Source organism: Panthera uncia, chromosome A2 (assembly GCF_023721935.1).
Source record: "Panthera uncia isolate 11264 chromosome A2, Puncia_PCG_1.0, whole genome shotgun sequence".
NCBI lineage: Eukaryota > Metazoa > Chordata > Mammalia > Carnivora > Felidae > Panthera > Panthera uncia.
In genome coordinates, this window is record NC_064816.1 from 110,959,364 (window position 1) to 110,980,797 (window position 21,434).

Below are 21,434 nucleotides of genomic sequence, written 5' to 3' on the forward strand. Positions count from 1 at the left end.
CGGGGATGTACAGGGAATATTAGATCATAAATGTCTTCTTTGAACTTTCACTCACAAAATTACTTTCATAAGATTTCTCTGCTTATAATTCAGCCAGATATTAACCATGGGTGAGAGGTACAGGCAGTCACGAGACCCTTTAAGAACGTAGCAACTAGTAAGCATTTTATCCTTATCAGAACTGTACAGGCCATAGTCAGCCTTTTGGGCTAAAAGTAAACATTTTTCTGCTTCCATCCATCAACAGCAGCATCTTCTAAACATTCAGCCTGTTCCAGGCTTTGTGGAGACAAGAGTTGAAAACAAAAAACAAAACTTTCTGCCTTCATGCTGTTTACATTGCAGTGAAGGAAGATGGACTTTAAAAAAAAAGGGGGGGGGGACAACGTGGTGCAATGCACTATGACGAAGGTCACAGCAAGAGTGGGCAGTCAAATTCTCCTTAGACTCCTACAAAACCTAATCCCAACAATCCCTTCCGGGTCATCAGCGTCCCCACTGGCCTTCAGACTCCGCCCATGACCCCCGTATTTGTGTCCTGGTCCCGCCCACTCTCCTTACGTCAATTTCCCAGGCCTTCGCGCATTGGCCTAGCCAATCGAAAGCCGAAGAACCCACTCGGGCTCCATTAAGGCCCGCCCGGTGAATCGTCGCTGGGCTACAGCGATGGGCTCTGGCGGGCTTGTGGCGCGGCGACTCGGGTCGCTGCTGTGGTGCAGGGCCCTTTCCCCGGGAGCTGGGCCTTCGGCGGGCCCGGGGCCCCGGCTTGGGCTGCTGGCCGCGGGGTGGTATAAGGCGGGACCGGCGCTCGGCCGGGCCTGCCTGACTCCCGATCACGCGCGCGGCCTGCACGGCGGACCCGGCCTGGAGGAGCGGGCTCAGGGGGCAGCCGGTGAGGGGCAGCCGGAGTCAAGCACAGCAGGTACGGGCTTGGAGGAGGGCGGCGGCGACCCTTCCGGGCAGCCGGGAGCCGGGTCCCAGCGAGGAGGCTCTGAGTTCCCCCGTTTATGCATTTCTCTTGGAGTCACAAAACTCCTACTGCTCTAGAGCTGGAAGGGTTTTCACAGGTGTTGGCGCCAACTGTGTGTTTAACAGGCCAGGAGATGAACTGACGTCTCCAAAACCCCAAGCGTCCGAAAGGCCGCACCGTACCTTTGGCATCACAATCTCACCATCCTCAGCTCCCTTCACATTCTTCTTAGGGTTCTCGAGAATTGGACTTGCCGCAAGTGTTAGGGAGTAAGGATTTTGAGGAAGAGCAAGGGGCTGGGGTCTAAGAGGTGCATAAGAATCGCTAATAGGAGACGGAGCCAATAGAAGCCCTCTAATTATCGCAAGTTTTTAGAAATTTGAGTGGTTGTAAATAGAGTACATCTGTGAAAAGTTAGGTGTGAGAGGGAGAGGTCTTAGTGGACTTAGATCCTGGATTCTTGGGAATCAGCTTTGGAATGTAAGAGAAAGCTATAAATTTACAAGTTCTTTTTTTTTTTTTTTTAACGTTTATTTTTGAGACAGAGAGAGACAGAGCATGAACGGGGGAGGGTCAGAGAGAGGGAGACACAGAATCTGAAACAGGCTCCAGGCTCTGAGCTGTCAGCACAGAGCCCGACGCGGGGCTCGAACTCACGGACCGCGAGATCACGACCTGAGCCGAAGTCGGACGCTTAACCGACTGAGCCACCCAGGCGCCCCTAAATTTACATGTTCTAATACTCCAAGGTAAAGGACAGAAAATATGCACATCTGTACAGAAAAAAGTTAAGTCTGCACAGATAACAGTTGCTACATAACCCAAAGGCCTTTCTAAGAAAAACTCTAGGATTCAAAATGAAAATCACCCTTAAAGTTTTAACTCTTTCAAAATGCAAGAGACATTTGCGTGAACCAAGTTCCTCCAGAATTGAAGTATACAGATTACTTTGTGATTGGTAGTGGAACTTCTACCTGACACTTGGATGCCATGGCTTGGGGCTGGTGCACTAATTCTACCAGGGCTAGTTTTCTTCATCTCTCAAGTGAAGGTTGTGGACCACATACTACCTAAGAGCTCCTCCGGCTCACAATTGTAGTTCTGTGTATGTTTGAGGTGTATCGCTCATTTCCTCAAGTATTAGTGAACAGAAAGTCATTTGTGGTGGATGTATGGTTTTATTGCAAACGGTGACAGCAAAGGATGTATGGTGGCTCTGTGTAACGGGAGCACTCTTCCCATGAAAGTTGAGCGGTGCTGTGCGAAACCACAGGTTTAGTTTCCAGGAGGTCTGGGCCCTGCTGTCTTTCAAAACACTTTAGATCTAAATACCCTCATAGAGGAGCAGTTTCATTGTTAGCTGCTGCGTCTCCATGCATGTAGTGTCGTCTCCTTGGCCACGTGACACAAGTGAATCTTTGTGCATTTCAGATCATACTGGCCCCAAGTTTGACATCGATATGCTGGTTTCACTTCTGAGGCAAGAGAATGCAAGAGACATTTGCGTGATCAAGGTTCCTCCGGAATTGAAATACACAGATTACTTTGTGATTGGTAGTGGAACATCTACCCGACACTTGCATGCCATGGCCTACTACATTGTGAAAATGGTAGGATGCTTTCTTTCCTCTTTGGAATCATTAACTTAACGGAATAGTGCCAGTGCATCATGTTGAGGAGTAACACTTAAAAAAAGGAAAGCCATATGAGATCATATAAGAAGCCCAAATTCTCAGAATTTGCATGCTTGTTTTATGTTTTTGATAGTGAAAGTTATGGGGATAAATGGATCAGGGTGTTTCTGATCCCTGTCTCTTGTGGTCATAAATGAGTGATGAATGAACAAATAAATGAATAAAAAGTACAAATAAAAACATAAAAATGAAAATAAAAATAAATAATTTGAGGCAGGCTAGATGACCCAGGGGGGATTTCTAGAGCAGCACTGTGCATTGTGGTAGCCACTAGCCATTGTGGCTAATTATAATTTAAAATTAAAAATTCAGTTCTTCACTTGTATTAGCCATATTTCAGGTGTTCAGTGACCACTTGTGGCTAATGGCTACCATACTGTGCAGCACAACTATAAAACGTTTCCATAATTGCACAAAAGTTCTGTTGGACCTTGCCGGCCTGTAGTTTTTTTTTTTTTAATTTTTTTTTTTTAACGTTTTTATTTATTTTTGAGACAGAGAGAGACAGAGCATGAAGGGGGGAGGGGCAGAGAGAGAAGGAGACACAGAATTGGAAACAGGCTCCAGGCTCCGAGCCATCAGCCCAGAGCCCGATGCGGGGCTCGAACTCACGGACCGTGAAATTGTGACCTGAGCTGAAGTCGGACGCTTAACCGACTGCGCCACCCAGGCGCCCCTGCCTGTAGTTTAATTTAAACGTTTGAATGTATCCAGCGTTTCCAAGTACTATGCTGGGTACTGGGAAGATAAAAATGAAAAAGATTTAGTCCTTACCCTCCAGATTCACAGGCCTAGTTGAGGAAGGGGAATGCCCTTCTTATTGATTGATTCAGAGAGAGCACAGTAGGGGAGGGGCAGAGAGAGGGGGACAGAGAGAATCCCAAGCAGGCTCTGAGCAACCAGTGTGCAGAGCCCGACACAGGGCGCAAACTCACAAAACCGTGAGATCGTGACTGAGCCAAAGTCAAGAGTTGGACCCTTAACCGAGTGAATCACCCAGGCGCCCCAGTCAGTTCATTTTCTAACTGGACTGGATAGGCATCAGAAATGAGGAAGAAAATGTACTTGGAGGCCTTTAGCCGATTCTGATAACACTCTACAGGAGAACATAACCTCTCTGACCTTGTTGAAAACTCGTCATAGAGGGGACAGTTAAGACCCAAACAGTAGCTAGGATGGCCTAGAGAAGGGTGGTAAAATAAGAGGGGGACCTTTGATGCAATATGGCAAAGCAAAGGAAGATTCCAAAAAAGTAGTAGTTGGAGAGACAGAGAGGGAACCAAGACAGCATGGAGAAGAGTTTTAAGACAGTCCCAGGGTCTCTGTCACATGTAATAGTGGGACGGAGTAAGATGAAGACTTGGAAGTGACTGTTGGACTGAGAGATATAAGAAGAACGAGAGGTTTTCCATTTTAACCATTTTTTAGGTGTACAGTTAAGTGGCATCAGTTACATTCACATCATTGTGCAGTCGTTACCACCATCCATCGCCAGAAGGCTTTTCATCTTGCAGGACCGAAGCTTTGTACACATGAAACAGTGATTTCCCATTCCCTCCATACCCTGGCCGCCACCGTTCTGCTTTCTGTCTCTATGAATTCAGCTACTCTGGGTACCTCATGTGAGTGGAATCATACCCTAGTTGTCCTTTCAGGACTGGCTTATTTCACTTAGCGTGTTTTCAAGGTTCATCCATGTTGTGGCCTGTCTCATAATTTCTTCTTTTTAAGGCTTTTTATCTTATTGGATGTGTATATCACATTTTATCTATTCATCCCTCGAGTTTCATTTGGGTTGCTTCCACCTTTGGGAAACAGAACGATGCTGCTGTAAACAGGAGTGTAGAATGTCTGTTCATGTCTCTGCTTTTAATATCAGAAGTGGAATTACTGGGTCATGGTAATTCTGCTATTAATTTTTTGAGGAACCACCATGATCTTTTCCATAGTGGCCGCACCACTTGACATTCCCACCAACAGTGCACAAGGGTTCCAATTTCTCCATATCTTTGCTGATATTTCTTATTTTCTGGGCTGTTGATCATAGTAATCCTAATGGGTGAGAAGTGGCAGCTCTTTGTGATTTTGATGTGCATTCCTTTAACAATTAGTGACGTTGAACATCCTCTCACGTGTTATCGGCCATCTGTATATCTTTGGAAAAATGCCTAATCAAGTCTTTTGCCTATGGTTTAATCAGGTTGAGTTTGTTGTTGTTGCTGTTGTTGTCAAGTTGTAGTTGTGTATATATTCTGGATATTAATCCCAAAGCAAATACGTGATTTGCAAATATTTTCTCCCATTCTGTAGGTTGCCTTGTTACTGTTGATAGTGTCCTTTGATGCACACAAGTTTTTGCTTTTAAAAAAAATTTTTTTTAAACATTTATCTATTATTGAAAGACAGAGAGAGACAGGGCATGAGCATGGAGGGGTGAGGGGCGGGCAGAGAGAGGAGACACAGAATCTGAAGCAGGCTCCAGGCTCTGAGCTGTTGGCACAGACCCCGATGCGGGGCTCGAACTCCCAAACCGTGAGATCATGACCTGAGCTGAAGTCAGGTGCTTAACCGACTGAGTCACCCAGGCACCCCCAAGGTTTTAATTTTTTTTTAATGTTTATTTATTTTTTGAGGGAAAGAGAGAGAGACAGAGCATGAGCGGCAGAAGGGCAGAGAGAGGGAGACACAGAATCCGAAGCAGTCTCCAGGCTCTGAGCTGTCAGCACAGCTCAAACCCACGGACTGCTAGATCATGACTTGAGTCGGACACCCAACCGACTGAGCCACCCAGGCGCCCCAAGTTTTTAATTTTGATAAGGTCCAGTTTATCTGTTTTTGTGCCTGTGCCTTCAGTGTCCTATCCAAGAAAGAATCGCGAAATTCAGTGTCCTGTATCATGTGTCATGAAGCCTTTCCACTGTTTGTGAAGGCTTTCCTATATTTAAGCCTGAAATGTGGGTCATTTTTTTAAATCTTAGATCCATTTTGAGTCAGTTTTTGTAGATGGTATAAAGTAAGGGTCTCACTTTGTTCTCTTGCATATAGATATCTAGTTTTCCCAGCACTGTTTGTTGAAAAGACTGCCTTTTTCCTATTGAACGGATTTGGCACCCTTGTTGAAAATCATTTGACTATATGGGCTCTTTTTTTCATTCCATAAGTCTGTCTTGCTCACTGTTTTGATTACTGCAGCTTTGTAGTTCGTTTTGAAATCAATAAGTTGAGAGCTCCAAATGTGTTCTTCCTTTTCAAGACTGTTTTTGGCTTTTTGGGGTCCTTTATTACATATACATTTTAGGGTGGAATTTTCTATTTTCTAATTCTTTGCTGAATTCATTTATTCTAACAGGTTTTTTTGTGTGGAATCTTTAGGGTTTTATACATTTAAGTCATGTTGTCTGTAAACTGTGATAATTTTATTATTTTCTTCCCAATTTGGGTACCGCCCCCCCTTACTTGCTCTAATTTCTCTGGCCAGAACTTCCAGCAGTGTGTTGAATAGAAGTGGCCGAAGTGGGCATTCTTATCATGTTCCTTATCTTGGAGGACAAACTTTCATTCTTTCACCATTGAGTAGGATAATAGCTGTGAGCTTATCATACATGGCCTTTATTATCTTGAGGTAGCTTCTTTTATTCTTAGTTGAGTATTTTTATCATGAAAGTGTGTTGAATTTTGTTAAATGCTTTTCTGCATAAATTTGAGATGATTCTGTGGCTTTTTTCATTTTGTTAATGTGCTCTATTGTATTGATTGATTTTCATGTGGAACCATCCTTACGTTACAGGAATAAATCTCATTCAGTCATGGTGTATAATTCTTGTAATATGCTGTTGAAATTTGGCTTGCTAATATTTCATTGAGGATTTTTGCATCAGTATTCATCAAGGATAATGATCCATAGTTTGTAGTGTCTTTGGCCTTGGTTTCAAGGTAATGGTAGGAAGTGTTCCTTCTTGAGTATTTTGAAAGAGTCTGAGAAGAATTTGTGTTAGCTTTTGTTTACTTATTTGGTAGAATTCACCAGTGAAACAATCTGGTCCAGGGCTTTTCTCTGTTGGGAGATTTTTTTCCCCCTCTCTTTGCCCCCCAACCCCCACCCCTGGAGCTTTTTTTTTTTTTTTTTTTTAATTTTTTTATTAAAAAAAATTTTTTTTTTCTTAATTTACATCCAAATTAGTTAGCATATAGTGCAGCAATGATTTCAGGAGTAGATTCCTTAGTGCCCCTTACCCATTTAGCCCATCCCCCCTCCCACAACCCCTCCAGTAACCCTCAGTTTGTTCTCCATATTTATGAGTCTCTTATGTTTTGTCCCCCTCCCTATCTTTATATTATTTTTGTTTCCCTTCCCTTATGTTCATCATTTTGTCTCTTGAAGTCCTCATATGAGTGAAGTCATATGATATTTGTTTTTCTCTAATTTCACTTAGCATAATACCCTCTAGTTTCATCCACGTAGTTGTGAATGGCAAGATTTCATTCTTTTTGATTGCTGAGTGATACTCCACTGTATATATATACCACATCTTCTTTATCCATTCATCCATCGATGGACTTTGGGCTCTTTCCATACTTTGGCTGTTGTTGATAGTGCTGCTATAAACATTGGGGTGCATGTGTCCCTTCGAAACAGCATACCTGTATCCCTTGGATAAATACCTAGTAATGCAATTGCTGGATTGTAGGGTAGTTCTATTTTTAATTTTTTGAGGAACTTCCATACTGTTTTCCAGAGTGGCTGCACTAGCTTGCATTCCCATTCCCACCAAGCTTTTTTTTTTTTTTTTTAATTGAGATATAATAATGTTTGGAGGTTTTCAATTAGTGATTCAAACTCAGTTCAGTCTTAGTTCTATGTTTTTAGGAATTTGTCCATTTTGTCTAGATTATCCAATTTGCTGGTATAGAATTGTTCATAGTACTCATAATCCCTTTTACTTCTTAGTAATGTCCCCTTGCTCTGATTTTAGTTATTTGGGTCTTCTGTTCTTTTCTTACTCTAGCTAAAGATTTGTTAAATAATTTTGTCTATTTTTTTCAAGGCCCAAATCTTGGTTTCATGAATTTTTGTCAATTTTAGTTTTCTCTTACCATTGTTTCCTTCCCTCTGCTAGCTTCAAGTTTTTCTTCATTTCCTAGTTCTTTAAGGTGTAAATTTAGGTTGTTGATTTGGGAACTTTTTTTTTTTTTCATGGCAGCATTTAGCTATAAATTTCCCTCTTACCACTGCTTTCACTGCATCCCATTAAGTTTTGATGTGTTTTTAATCTCATTTGTCTCAAGAGCTTTTCTAATTTCCCTTGTGATTTCTTGACTCATTTTGTGGCTTTTCTAGTTTTCCTTCTATTGATTTCTGGTTTTATTTCATTGTGATCAGAAAATATACTGTGTGTGATTTCAGTCTTTTTAAATTTATTGAGACTTGTTTGGTGGCCTAACATAGGATCTGTCCTGGAGAATGTTATGTGTGCCCTTTAGAAAAATGTGTATTCTGTTGTTGGGTGGAATGGTCTTTAATGTCTGTTAGGTCCAGTTAGTCTCTAGTGTTAAGTCATCTACTTCTTTATTGATCTTGTCTGTTTTTTAAATCCATTATTGAAAATGGAGTATTAAGTCTGTATTATTGTGTTGTCATCTGTTTCTCCCTTCAGTTCTGTCCATGTTTGTTTCCATATGTTTAGGAATTCTGGTTTTTGGTGCATGTTTGTAATATATTCTCTGGGTTATATGACCCTTTATTATCATATAATATTCTTGTCTCTTGTAATAGTTTTTGATTTAAAGTCTATTTTGTCTGATATTAGTATATCTGTTGTTTTAGACCATTCATAAGACCTGTTGGGAATAGAGACATGGGATGGTAAAATCCAATTAACATTGTCATTTAGGCGGTGGATATAGGTGAGGACCAGATGTTGAGTGAGCTTGGGTCTCTCTGCCTCAGAGATGAGGCATCACCTTGGTGGATGAGTATGATGGCCCTCTCAGAAGGGTTTGGGCAGGAGGATTCAGTAGAGAGGTATAGGAGGTAGGTGGGGTGTAAGGGGAGAAAGTTTCCTCAAGTTATTTATTATGGAGTACAGTTAAGAGGAATGAGTAAGCTAGTTCCAAAATTAAGATCAAGAAAATTATGCCAACAGACCATCCTTGGTGAGAACAGAGACTTCCTCCATCCTTCCTCTTTAATATGTAATCTGGCTTTTTTCAGTACAAATACTTGAAATGTAAAAGCAAACCTCATGTTAAGATTGAAGGGAAGGACACTGATGACTGGCTGTGTGTGGACTTTGGTAAGTTATTTTGACATATTTTACAGATAAATATTTGGTTTTGTCCTAATCTGGAACTGTGTTCATTTGCAAAAGGGTATCAGATTGTGCTTTTCATATAAAATTTTTGAGGTTTATATTGTTTTAATTATAACCCAGGTGGTCTTATTCGCATGTAAAATTCTCACCTAATGTGATGTGTCTCTAACTAGTCATGCAGGTCAGACAGACGGTGGAGAACTGAACAGGTAACATGGCAGAGATGGGAGAGATCCCTTAGTGGTAGTAGAAGGCTTGGGGAGTACATATCTTGGCCTAGGATGACTCAGATGAGGTCAAGTTAAAGGGCATTCCAGGTACTGAGAAGGACAAGAACAGAGGACTGGAATTTTGAAAAGACCTAACAAATTTGGTTATTAATATATACATAGTTTCAAAGTATTTCCCCCTAAGATACTTAATTACAAAGGGAAAAACACTGTCAAGAATTATGAAGGGTCTGAGATTCTTATTAACTAACAAGTTAGCAGCCCCGTTTCATGGGAATTGGTGAAACTCCAGGCTAGTCCTGGGTTAGAGATGAAGGATGGATGATTTTATTACTCATCACAGTAACAGCCAGCAGTTTTTTTGTTTTTTTTTTTTGGGGGGGGGGGGGGGGGGGGGGGGCAGGTTCCCTGAGCCCATGTCTATAGAGAGAGCAGCATAGGACCAGATGACATCTGCAGACAACGTTCTGAGAGAGGCACCCGTAGGTTAGGGTAGCTACATCTTTTATGATGGGCAAGAAACAGACCCTCTGTTTGCTGTGATGAAGACACTTTTTCTGCCAAGGCCATTAAGCCAGGGTTTCTCAGCTTTGTCCTTAACATTTTGGACCAGGTGATTCAGGTGGGAGTAGGGAGATATACCCTGTGCATTGTAGGATGTTTATTAGTCTCCCTTCTCTCCAGCCCCAACTGTGAAAATCTGAAAGGTCTTTGAGATCCACTGCTGTAAGCAAGCCTGTCCTTTGCTCTAGAGGGAGATGGTATGTTTTTGTGACACTATTCACTACGCAGTCATCCTTAAAAGACCTTCTAGAACAAAAGGCAGTCTGTGTTTTGCTCACAGGATGTGCAGAAATGTGACACCCATGGAGAATTTTCTTCCACTAGCCCACCTTTAATCACTAGGATGAAGTTAATTAACATCACTAGTTATGTATCGATGTCATGTACCTCCTGTATGATGCACGGAGAAAAGCACAGCATCATTTCTATGCTATTTTTGTTGGGATGGCATCCAGAATTTGCATTTCGGGCAAGTTCTCAGCTAATGCTAATCTAGGGCCCATACTTTGACAACCACTATTCTATCATAGAGGTGGGTGAGAGCACAAGAATAAAAACAAATGAACTGCTTCTTCGTCTTAACTCTTATCTGTCCTTGATTGATAGGCAGCATGGTGATTCATTTGATGCTTCCAGAAACCAGAGAGACCTATGAATTAGAGAAATTATGGACCCTACGTTCTTATGATGACCAGTTAGCTCAGATAGCACCTGAGACATTACCCGAAGACTTCATTCTTGGAATAGAAGAGGACACTTCATCCCTGACTCCAGTGGAGTTCAGATGAGAATAAAATGATATGAACTGCTTTAGTCATTATCACATTTGGATTGAGTCACTTAAAAATGTAACTGAATGAAACCCCACCTACTTGGTCAGGTTGTTGTCAAAACAAGTCTTATTTATGGGCACTCATGCTAAATGAATGTGGAAATTGTAGGTAAGTGAGCTAATCCTCACACCAAGAATCAATACGTTCAAATTAAAATTTTAATATATTGTTTTTATTCCTGAGATCCCAGCAGGATTTCTGGGAGCTAACACTGGCCCCGGCCTCTGTGTTCTCTGTTCACAGTTTAATTAATTTTGCGTAAGTGTAAATCTTATTCGGTAGAATGGAATAGCCAGGTTTTGGGGTTTTTTTTTAATAAAGCAGAAAACACATAACTGCCCCACTGGTGTTGTTACTTAAAACCTACAGGTTTTAGTTCATATGTACCAATATTATAAAGATCCAAAGTAAGTACTATGGAATGTAGAAAATAATGTACCACTTGATATTGGTACTTGCCTTGAGACTGACGTAGTATTACTAAAAATCTGTTTATAGTTTGACCAAATTTGAACATTCATGTTTATTTGAAAAACCAGAAATAAAAGATACCATACACCAAGCTGCACCTAATGATGAAAAACTTTATTCTGCATCAAGGTATCTGAAAAATGAAGCTGCATTTGGGGCACATTACAGATGAGGAATGATCCATGTGCGGTGAGTACAAAACTCAATTACAGAATTAGATACTCCATTACCATTGCTTAATTAAAAGTAAAACATGATTTGCCACACTAAAGGCTAGAAGTGAAATATGACAAAATTTTAAACCAGCAGATATAAATGCAGCACCTATCTGTGTGTGTGTGTATACACACACACACAACAACAACAACAAATATGGGAAAAATCAAACACTGAGGAAGAGCTCTGGCCTAACCACATCTCACCTGAAATCCAACCAGAAAGCCAGTCTGATTTTAATTTTTGCAATTCATTGTATGAAAACATTATGAATGCTATATGAATCGTGTGACAAAGGGCACTTTTTGGCTAAAACTACAAAATAAACTGGTTTTCTGGAAACATTTAGGAAAACATTTCAAGTCATTTTCAAAATGTCTAATTGTTAACAGTGATCTTCAGAAAAACTTACCTAGTTCGTAGAAATTCATCTTGAAATAGAAATGAGGCCATTATTTTCTAAAGGGTTATATATATGCCCTTCAGATCAGTGTAATATAATGACTGATCATTTAATGAACAAAAGCAACACAATTCTGAGAGCAGAATGGCCTTGGAGACCACCCACACCCACATAATTGTACATACCGGGTTTTGCCATCAAGTTAAGGAATGGGCACGTGAGTTCAGTATCAAATATCAAAGGTCAAATGTGTCCTCATACTCAAATTATATTTCAAAAAGACTTCTGGTAGTCTCCACTTTCTGACTTATTTTCAAATAACTGGTTGCAGAGAACCCAGAAATCCTGCTGTATTTTACATAATATTTTAGGTGGCCTTACATTTTTCTTGATTTATCATTGTTTAAAAGTCCCCGAAATAGCTTAGTGAGGCTCATGACAGTGCCCGGCCCACGGAGATGGAGCCTGTGCATTGCCTTTAAACACTGTCACACCATCTGAGTGCCCCATTGGTCTTCACAAAACAATCCTTTTGGGGCCTGCTCCAACCCTAGACCAACTGGTCTGACATGTGTTGGCAAACTAAGCACCCCGTAAGACAAGCTGAAACTTGCTTTTTGCCAGTCAGTTCATGGTCCACGGGCTGCATCTCTTGACTGACACGCTTCCTTTAGGTAGTGATAGTCTAAAGCACAAAGCATTTTTCTGCATTTAATCACAGAGCCAAACAAATAACCGGAGTCTCCTGAAGCCATTTAAACTAGCCGTTCCAAAACCTCCTGCAACCACTTTGCTCTGTTAGTACCATCAAAAACATTCCCTACCATAAACGAAAAATTAAATGGTATTGCTGCTCTCCAAATATAGGCACTGCTCCATATCACTGAACGTTTATTGGATTTTCCAACTAATGATGTCAAAAGCCTCAAAAAACCTGAAATTAATTTTCCAGCTTTACTGTCACCAGTCAGGAGTAAAATTTTTCTCAGTTATTTTCCTGTCAGCTAATTAAATTTTAAGTTTTTTTTTAAAAAACTGTTGGGCTTTTTATCTTTATAAAGTATATAAAATTCTCCAAAAACAAAAACAATTTTGCTTCCATTGCATCACTGAATACCTGAGGTAGTTGAGTAAAAATGCACGTTTAATACCCCTGCCAACACCATTCAGCACTTCCCTTAGGTTATTCGTGTTAGTGTTAGGTACAAATACAACTGAGAACGGTTTTTCTATGCTAATAGCTTAACACTTAAGTTCCCGTAATAACTCTATTCTGATCCAATTTTAACAATTGGATTTGGGAGCAATCTATATTTTATGAATTTAGTGAATGCATCATTAAGCCAATTTCTGGCATCAGGGGGTATATTAAGAAAAATTAGAATATTTGTTACACTGAGAATACAACAAAAGGGAAGTGCAGAGCTCCTCTCTTTCCCTCCCCCCTTATTTTTTTTTTTTATTTTTTATTTATTTTTTTTAAAGCTGGGTGTCATACATTTCAGAGAGCATAAAGTATACATTCTCACAGAGACAGGAGTTCAAAAGTTGCCTGGTCCTCAGAAACAACTGGCTAGGTAAAAACTTGTGCATGTAATTCTGGATATTAGGGGTTCAGCGCCCGTCTGTTGGTTAAGCAATCTGTCTTTGGTTTGGCATCTGCCTCTGTGGTGGGCTGTTTCCTGAGCCTTTATTTCCGTCTTGACTGAGGTGGTCCACTTTGCAGAGCTTTTTGCTGTTGATGCTGCTTTACCTGAGTCAAAATTTCCTGAATTTTTCTCTGGGCAACCTGTGAAAGGAGAAAGCTTTGAAATTTCTACCCGATCAAAAGTTACTAAAATTTATTTTACCCTTCCGTTCCAACAACTTCAGATTCAGATTTGTAGATTAAAGATCCGTACTAGTTTAGTTTGCTAGTAGAGTCTCTGAAATCACCTGCTAAAAAGGGATTAGCATGTTTAGCACCAAACGACTTTAAATATTTATATGTGGTGAGGGCACACCCAGGGGGAAGACTGCTTCCGTTTGTCAAAGAAGCAAAAGAGCTTGTTCATCACATGAGAGCCCACTTGCCTGGCAAGCATAGAAGTGACCAGTTATCTTGACAACTACTTGGTCATTCTCATCAGGTGTCTGGTCACGAGGGACAACTACTTCTGCACTTGACAAATTCTGGAGCTCATTCACCTGGAAAAGATAAATACAGATCTTGTTAAATCAAGATTCTTAAAAAAAAAAAAAAAAAAATACCATTTGCTGAGCACTTACTATGTGCCAAACACTAAACTGTGGCTTTACAAATTTCTTCTAATCCACCAATTCTATCAGGTTATCAGTATTATGCCCATTTCAAGATGATTAAACTAAGACTTAGCCAAGGAAATTGACCAGTTAAACAAGTGAATGGCAGAACCAGATTCAAACCCTGAAAGTCTGATTCCCAATCGTATACTCCCAATTACTTCAAAATTGTAAACAGCTTTGAAAACAACTTAGACGTTACAGGTGTTAAAGAGAAACTGGAAACCATTTGCTTGTTATAGTAATATGTAAAGGTAGATGAAATTTAAAAACAAATTTCTTTCCATAAAGCGTGCAAAAATAGCTGACGTTCCCTCGGCTGAAAACTGCCAACTGCCCCTACTGCATTAGCCCTCTCACACAGAGTGGTCTCAAGGGGCGTTACTTTTCACTAGTAGCGGATACCAACACTCAGGAAGGACAAAAGGCAGTCTTCTCCAAACCTTGGCCCAGATGATCCTGCTTTTTATTAATTAGCCAAAATTCAGGGACTTGGAACTCCTAAGTACCTTTCAACGCTTTCCCTTTCATACCACTGCACAGGTTTTGCTGAAGTACTTGCCGTTTTGCCTCCTTTTCCAATAACTCTGCCAGCAGCAAAGGATGGCACTCTGATATGAGCTTCAAGTTTCACCTCTTCTTTAGGACTAACAAAGTTTTCTTCTTTAATTTTTCCATAAATTCTTCCCTGAGCCTACAGATGAGAACATATCCTATCAGTGTCATTCATGTAGGAAAAAAGGTCTATTAACTTTAAAGATGGCTCATATCCACTGGAATAGCCCCCTTTGCAGGGACACATCTGCATTTAATAGACTGTTGCAGATGGCCTAAGAGGCAAACTTAGGAAGGTTCACGTTAACAACCACACACCACAGAGGTGGCAACTGAATGAATAAAGAATACGGTTTATTCTTTGAACAAAAAGAGTTAAAGGCAATTAGTAGTCAGCCTACCTCGGGGCTCCTGGGTGGCTCAGTCAGCTGAGCATCCGACTTCAGCTCAGGTCATGATCTCACAGTCCAAGAGTTTAAGCCCCACATTGGGCTCTGTGCTGACAGCTCAGAGCCTGGAGCCTGCTTCAGATTCTCTGTCTTCCTTTCTCTCTGCCCCTCTCCCCCGCCCCCCAACCCGCCCTCAAATAAACATCAAAAAATAAAAAGTAGTCAGCCTAAGTAAAATTAAATCATTTCTGTGGGCAAAAGGCCATTTGCCCTCCTATCCTACACTAAACTAGCCAACTAAAAGGTAAAACCCTCTCCTACTGGAGGGAAGAAAGTAATTGCATATTACTTGAGTATAAGAGATGGGGAAAACTACAGAGTGAACTGTGGCAGGCTCCTACCTGCTGAAAAGGTATTTTTTTTATTTAAACACATTTCTTTATCTTACCCATGTGGCTTCTACTTTTTGTAATAAGGCTACAAAATCAAGTTAACACACACTTCAGATATTTATAGTCAATACATCCTGATACCTACTGCATATCTAGACACTATACCTAAGAAACTTCTCCTATAGGGGTGTGTGGGTGGCTCAGTCGGTTAAGCATCCAATTCTTGATTTCGCTTCAAGTCATGATCTCACAATTCATGAGATCAAGCCCCGTGTCAAGCGCTGTGCTGGCAGTGTGGAACTGCTTGGGAGTCTCCCTCAGCCCCTCCCCCGTTTGTGCACACAGGGTCTCTCAAAACATCAATAAATATTTTAAAAAAACACAAAACTCCTATTACGTACAACCATTAATTTGCTCTAGTATATACCGAAGGATAAAGAAGTCAGTTGGTTTAACTTGACAGGCTACCAGGGCAAATCAAAACAAAAGTACCCAACACATTTTCACTTGTGCAGAAATGATAAACTCATTACAGGGTATTACAGAACAAACAAAATTCATCTTGGTACCCTATATTTCATTCATTCTCAAAAGTCTCAGGCCACAGATAATAGGTATTAACACAGTCGAACGACATAGGGATATATATGCCGCTTTCAAAACAAAAGTTTTTGAATTCTTAAGAAAAAATATGGGTTAGGAAGTTTACCACTCCTTAGATGTCTAAAATAATGCATTTGTAATTATCATTGATCACATAAATGATATTTAAGCATTACAGTTTTTCTTAACTGTTCCATTTAAGATGATTATACCACATGGGCACTGAAGGATGGAAGGAAACAGACTGAATTTCCCAGCATACAATCATAGGAATAACAAGACAGTAGTTCCACTTATAAAGAAGTAACAGCTCAGCACCAAGAAGAAACATGCAAGAACTGATGTTTACATTTATCTTTTAAGATTTCCAACCAAAGGTGACTGATCCTATAGGTTCAGGATACGAAGCAGTTTGTAACATTTGTGAGTTAGGACTTGAACTGCCTGGACCAGAAGGCTGGTGTGAGGGAGGAAATGTCTTCACCTGAGTTTGAGCCTAGCCAACTGCACCCACATCTCAAAGCACCTCCTTTTTGTTTCCTGTTCTTCCTGTAAAGGAAGTGAAAAAAGCTTTGGACTTTTTGTGGAAAATGTCTCAGCAGAGAGGTCAAAGAAAGTGACAATTTAAAAGTGGGGAGTTAGGGAGAGGTAGACATTGTTACTAGCCACATGTTAGAAGTGAGGGAACTAAGGCTTAAGGTTGAAGAGTTGTCCTGTTACACAGCTACTACTAGGTGCTAAGAAGAAGACACGGGTTTGGGATAAAATAGTTACATTGTAGTTCAGTAGTTGCTTTTACAACACTTGTACTAAGTTTTATGGGAGAAATCATGTACTCAAAAGTATTGAGAATTTGGCAGAGTCTTAGTCTGATTCACCCTGAGTGCTGAACATTACCACCAGCATATTCATATTATGTGATAGTCTAAGCACTGGATATATTCTCTACACTTTACAATCTTGTTTCAACCTTTTGGGTATTCTAATCCCTATTTTATAGCTAAGTAACTAGCCAAAGTTAACTTGCCCAAGGTCATACAAAGGCAAATAACAGAGCTAGGATTTGAACCAGCAGCCCAGCTGGCCAGTCTCTGCTCTTCATCAACTCTCAGTATGCAGGGAGGGGCTTTCCAGCTGCAACGGCTCCAAACTCGAATAAACATGAGCAATGGTTCACATCAGGACAAATACCACAAGAGTTCCTATGATTTTTACTTCTAAAACTGGAAGGATTAGAGTGATTTGTGGTTAGACTATGAACAAGGGCTCAGAATTAACCCAAGGGTAACAAGAAAAGGGGGGCATTTATATTCAAAGTTAAGGTCTTTCAAGAACAAGATGAAAAATTTGGGGGTAAGTTTTCTGAGGCATATTAACCACACAGGTTTGTAAATTTCAGTCTTAAAAGTCTCACCTTCATATAGTAACAAGGCACTGAGCACATTCTCCCTTGGGAGATAGTAAACCCAGCAACCATTATAAAATTCTCAAAATTAAAACAGAGTCTGGTTGATTTTTCAAAATTAAATTTGGGTTCTTAGTCTTAGAAATTTCCATTGGGAGATTCCTTCTACTGAGTTTTAGATATATTTAAGGGAGAAGCCAGGTTATGGAGTTCCTGAAAAGAAAGCATTAACATTCTTCGAATCCATTCATTTGTTACCTGTGCACACAGTAGAGCACATACCTTGAACTGAGCCTCTGGTGGCCCGGTGATAATCACCATCCTCACTTTAGCATCTGGTGCTTCAGCCGGAGCAATCTGTAACAGACACAACAAGGGGAAATGACACTTTCAGGTGACACCGTAATATCATTACACAAAACCAGCCTTCTTGAAATGTAGAATTAGGGGCTCCTGGGTGGCTCAGTCGGTTGAGCGCCGACTTCGGCTCAGGTCACTATCTCGCGGTCCGTGAGTTCGAGCCCCGCATCGGGCCCCTGTGCTGACAGCTCAGAGCCCGGAGCCTGTTTCAGATTCTGTGTCTCCCTGTCTCTGACCCTCCCCCATTCATGCTCTGTCTCTCTGTCTCAAAAATAAATAAACATTAAAAAAAAAAAAAAAGAAATGTAGAATTAAAGTCTTGTAGAAGAAAGTTGTAGAGCAGCAGTGATTAATCTGGGTTCACTGGTTATGGCTACTGTCGTCAACTATGCACTTAACACCATGCCTAGCCTGGATATAAATGTCCACCCCTAACCTCAGCTAATCCTCACTAGATAGTAATGAGGTGCTGCCTCTACAGAGGGAAAAGTGAAGGCTGAACAATTCAGTTATGTGGCCCATCCATAATCACATAGCTAATACAGCTGGAGAGAGCCGGATCTGTCTCCACTACCCATGTTCCTTCCTATACACTAAAACAGTGGTGCTCAAAATGTGGTCTTTGGCCCACATGCATCAGAACCCCCAGGCTTTCAGTATTTGCAAGAAGTTGATATGTTCACAAATCTAAGACAATTGGTAAATCGCCCTGAAGAATATGCTCATTAGAGTAACATACGAAATTAACATTAATTTGGCAGAAGCAAAATGACTTTTCTATTTTTGCAGAATATATGAAATCACACAAACAGCCTGAGCTGGGGGAAATGTTGAAGAGAGAGGAAATGAGCATTCTTCCAGAGTTCTAGGATTTGGGGACCCAGCTGGTAGGAGTTGTTCTAAAAGAAGAAAAATTTCCTAGGGGTGCCTGGTTGGCTCAGTCAGTTGAGCATGTGACTCTTGATTTTGGTTCAGGTCATGATCCCAGGGTCATGGGATCAATTTCTGCCATCAGGCTCTGCACTGAATGTGGAGTCTGCTTAAGATTCTCTCTCCCCCATCCCATACCCTCCCCTGCTCAATCTCTCAAATTAAAAAAAAAATTGCTAGACATAATGCTGTGCAAGCAAATTCTTATTTATAAAATATATTATTACTATGTAAGAATAGGAAGCAAAGGATATGATAAAAGCTACTTCAAATTCTACCACTCAATATGATCACTTTCAGTTACTTATACAAGCTACTAGACACTTTTCCACATATTTACACACACACAAAAAAAAGGTTTGTTTTTTTTTTTTCATACAATTTTTAAAAATTTTAGAGCATGCACACAAGCAGGTAAGGGGCAGAGAGAAAAGAAAGAGAATCCCAAGCAGACTCCATGCTGTCAGCACAGAGCCTGATATGGGTTCAGACTCACCAAGTGTGAGGTCATGACCTGAGCGAAAATCTAGAGTTGGGTGCTTAATCAACTGAGCCACCCAGGTGCCCCAAGAATGTTTTATTTTTAATGGAGTCAGTGCTTTCTCCCTCTCTCTGTCACCTTAGAGCCATGCTAATATTATTCCTACTTTATGAGGGACACTTACTAATTTTTAGTCTAAGTTCTTAGAATTATTCACAAGAAACCCCTGGAAAAAAGATAGCATTCTTTATCTTTCTGACTAGATTTCTTTTGTTAATACTGGTGATGGAGGCCTGGGCCTACTCTGAGAAGCCTGAAAACACATGCCCTTTGGCTCACCAGATCTATTTTTATCGACTTACAGAATAAGGTTGTTTTTTTAACAATTTGGCAAATTTTGTCCATCACTGCACTATGTGCAGGGTAAGTTAGGAACAATCTTCATGTCCAACAAGTGAACACAAGTAATTATATTAACAATAGCAAATATATGTCTGTTACTTAACAGACATGAAGCCTAAAAGAGAAACAAGTGAATACCTAAATACTAAATTCTTGTTCATAAAATGTTCATTGCAGGTTTTCCCCCAAGCCAGTCTACTACATTCTTTTTGCATGTGTCCAAGATTTCTTTTTTTTTCTTTTTTTTTTTTTTTTAACGTTTATTTATTTTTGAGACAGAGAGAGACAGAGCATGAACAGGGGAGGGGCAGAGAGAGAGGGAGACACAGAATCTGAAACGGGCTCCAGGCTCTGAGCTGTCAGCACAGAGCCCGACACGGGGCTCGAACTCACGGATTGTGAGATCGTGACCTGAGCCGAAGTCGGCCGCTTAACCGAATGAGCCACCCAGGCGCCCCCAAGATTTCTTTTTAATCAGGAAACTAGCAGGATAGTAAAGCTGGTTCACTACTTGATTGTTTACCATCTCTTTTCCTTTACCTGTTTATTTTGGCCCCATTTCCTGTTCATGTATTTTGTTATCTTTTGCTACAGGAGAGCACATGAGGACTATTTGTGTTTTGCCTTTTTTATTCACTATTTAATTTACATCAGTAAAATTCATTCTTTTGTAACAAATGCATAGGCAGATGACCACATCAATCAAAATAAAAAGTTCTGTCATTCTCCACAATTCTTCCTGCTATCTCTTTGTATTCAAGCCTCTCTTCCACCTCTAATTCCTAGCAACCACTGACTTTTTCTTTATCCCAGTACTTCTGCCTTTTCCCATATTTTCATAAAAATGGATCAGAGAGTATGTGGCCTTTTGAGTCTGATTCTTTCCCTTAGCATGTGTCATGAGATTCAACCATGTTCTTATTTTTCAATAGTTTGTTCTTAATATTTATTGTATAGCTTCACCACAGTTTATCCATTTGCCAGTTGATGAACATGTGCTTCTTCCCATTTTGGGACAGCTGGAAATAAACACGCTATTAACATCTGAGTGTAGCTTTGTTGTGTACTATATTCTTTTAAATAAAATTTTTATAAAACATTAACAAAAAACACCCCAAAAGATTGATAATTTTCATGAAGGAAACTGTCACTGTATCCAACTTTTATCAACTTGTGCATTCCTTAAAACACAATGACCTGTACATCTGATATTATACTATTTCTCAGCGTATCAAAACACAGAATCTTCAGAACACACAATTATCTATTTGGTGGATACCATTAGTTGTTCCCTGATAATTGTTATCCCACTTTCTGTAACAAAACATTTAGGTAAACATACATGGACTGCATTTCCCTTTGGCAGCTAGTAAGAAGCCTTTATAAGAGAAGGGGTCTTACTGTTGTCTTCTCCAACTGGCTGGACCACAGACTGATTGGGAGAGCAGTGCATAGGGTCATCTGTGAGCTTGAGGGACTAAGGCCCTGCCTAGGGATGATCAGCTGGAAGCAATCTATGTGGAGGACTTGGTGGGGCAAAACCACCATTATCAGTCCTGGATTACTCAATTCCTGACTATTTTTCCTGGAGACAAAATTCGACTTACTATGTTGAAGCTACTGTTGTTTGCGGTTTTCTGTCACACCCTACGTGTAACCCCAGCATACACTGCAATATTTAATTTCAGTTATGAAGTGGCAGGACGGACTCGTGTTTCTGTAACTTACTGTCATTAAGGCACTAAGAGCCACAGCTGGCAAAAGGGTACCTTAATAGAAGCTCCTGCAAAGCGAGAAAGCTGCTTGATGTGCTGCCCCTGCTTGCCGATAATGGCGCCGACAGACAGGGCTGGGATAAACAGGTGAACAGTCTCCGTTTCTGATTGCTGTTGGAAAGACAGGACGTACATGTGAATTGGGTACA

The 21,434-nt window shown here is 40.5% G+C and overlaps 2 protein-coding genes across 4 annotated transcripts in view; one reads left to right on the forward strand and one right to left on the reverse strand.

Moving 5' to 3' along the window:
- Positions 1–651: 651 nt before the first annotated feature.
- MALSU1 (mitochondrial assembly of ribosomal large subunit 1) lies at positions 652–11,671 on the forward strand. The gene is made up of 4 exons (XM_049642913.1): positions 652–922; positions 2,402–2,580; positions 8,876–8,957; positions 10,376–11,671. The coding sequence occupies exons 1-4, from the start codon at positions 667–669 to the stop codon at positions 10,555–10,557; spliced, it is 699 nt and encodes a 232-aa protein (XP_049498870.1). The 5' UTR covers positions 652–666; the 3' UTR covers positions 10,558–11,671.
- Positions 11,672–13,151: 1,480 nt separating this feature from the next.
- The window catches only part of IGF2BP3 (insulin like growth factor 2 mRNA binding protein 3), a 152,204-nt gene continuing 143,921 nt past the window's right edge, over positions 13,152–21,434 (reverse strand). Inside the window, exons 11-15 of one of the 3 annotated variants that reach the window (XM_049642893.1) lie at positions 21,280–21,396; positions 17,620–17,694; positions 14,556–14,687; positions 13,766–13,879; positions 13,152–13,481 (exon numbers count right to left, since the gene is read on the reverse strand). In XM_049642893.1, coding sequence (XP_049498850.1) covers positions 13,383–13,481; positions 13,766–13,879; positions 14,556–14,687; positions 17,620–17,694; positions 21,280–21,396 — 537 coding nt within the window. In that variant the 3' untranslated portion in view covers positions 13,152–13,382. Of the gene's footprint in view, positions 13,482–13,765; positions 13,880–14,502; positions 14,688–17,619; positions 17,695–21,279; positions 21,397–21,434 lie in introns of those variants that run through there. The other 2 variants (XM_049642895.1, XM_049642894.1) reach the window with 2 other exon arrangements.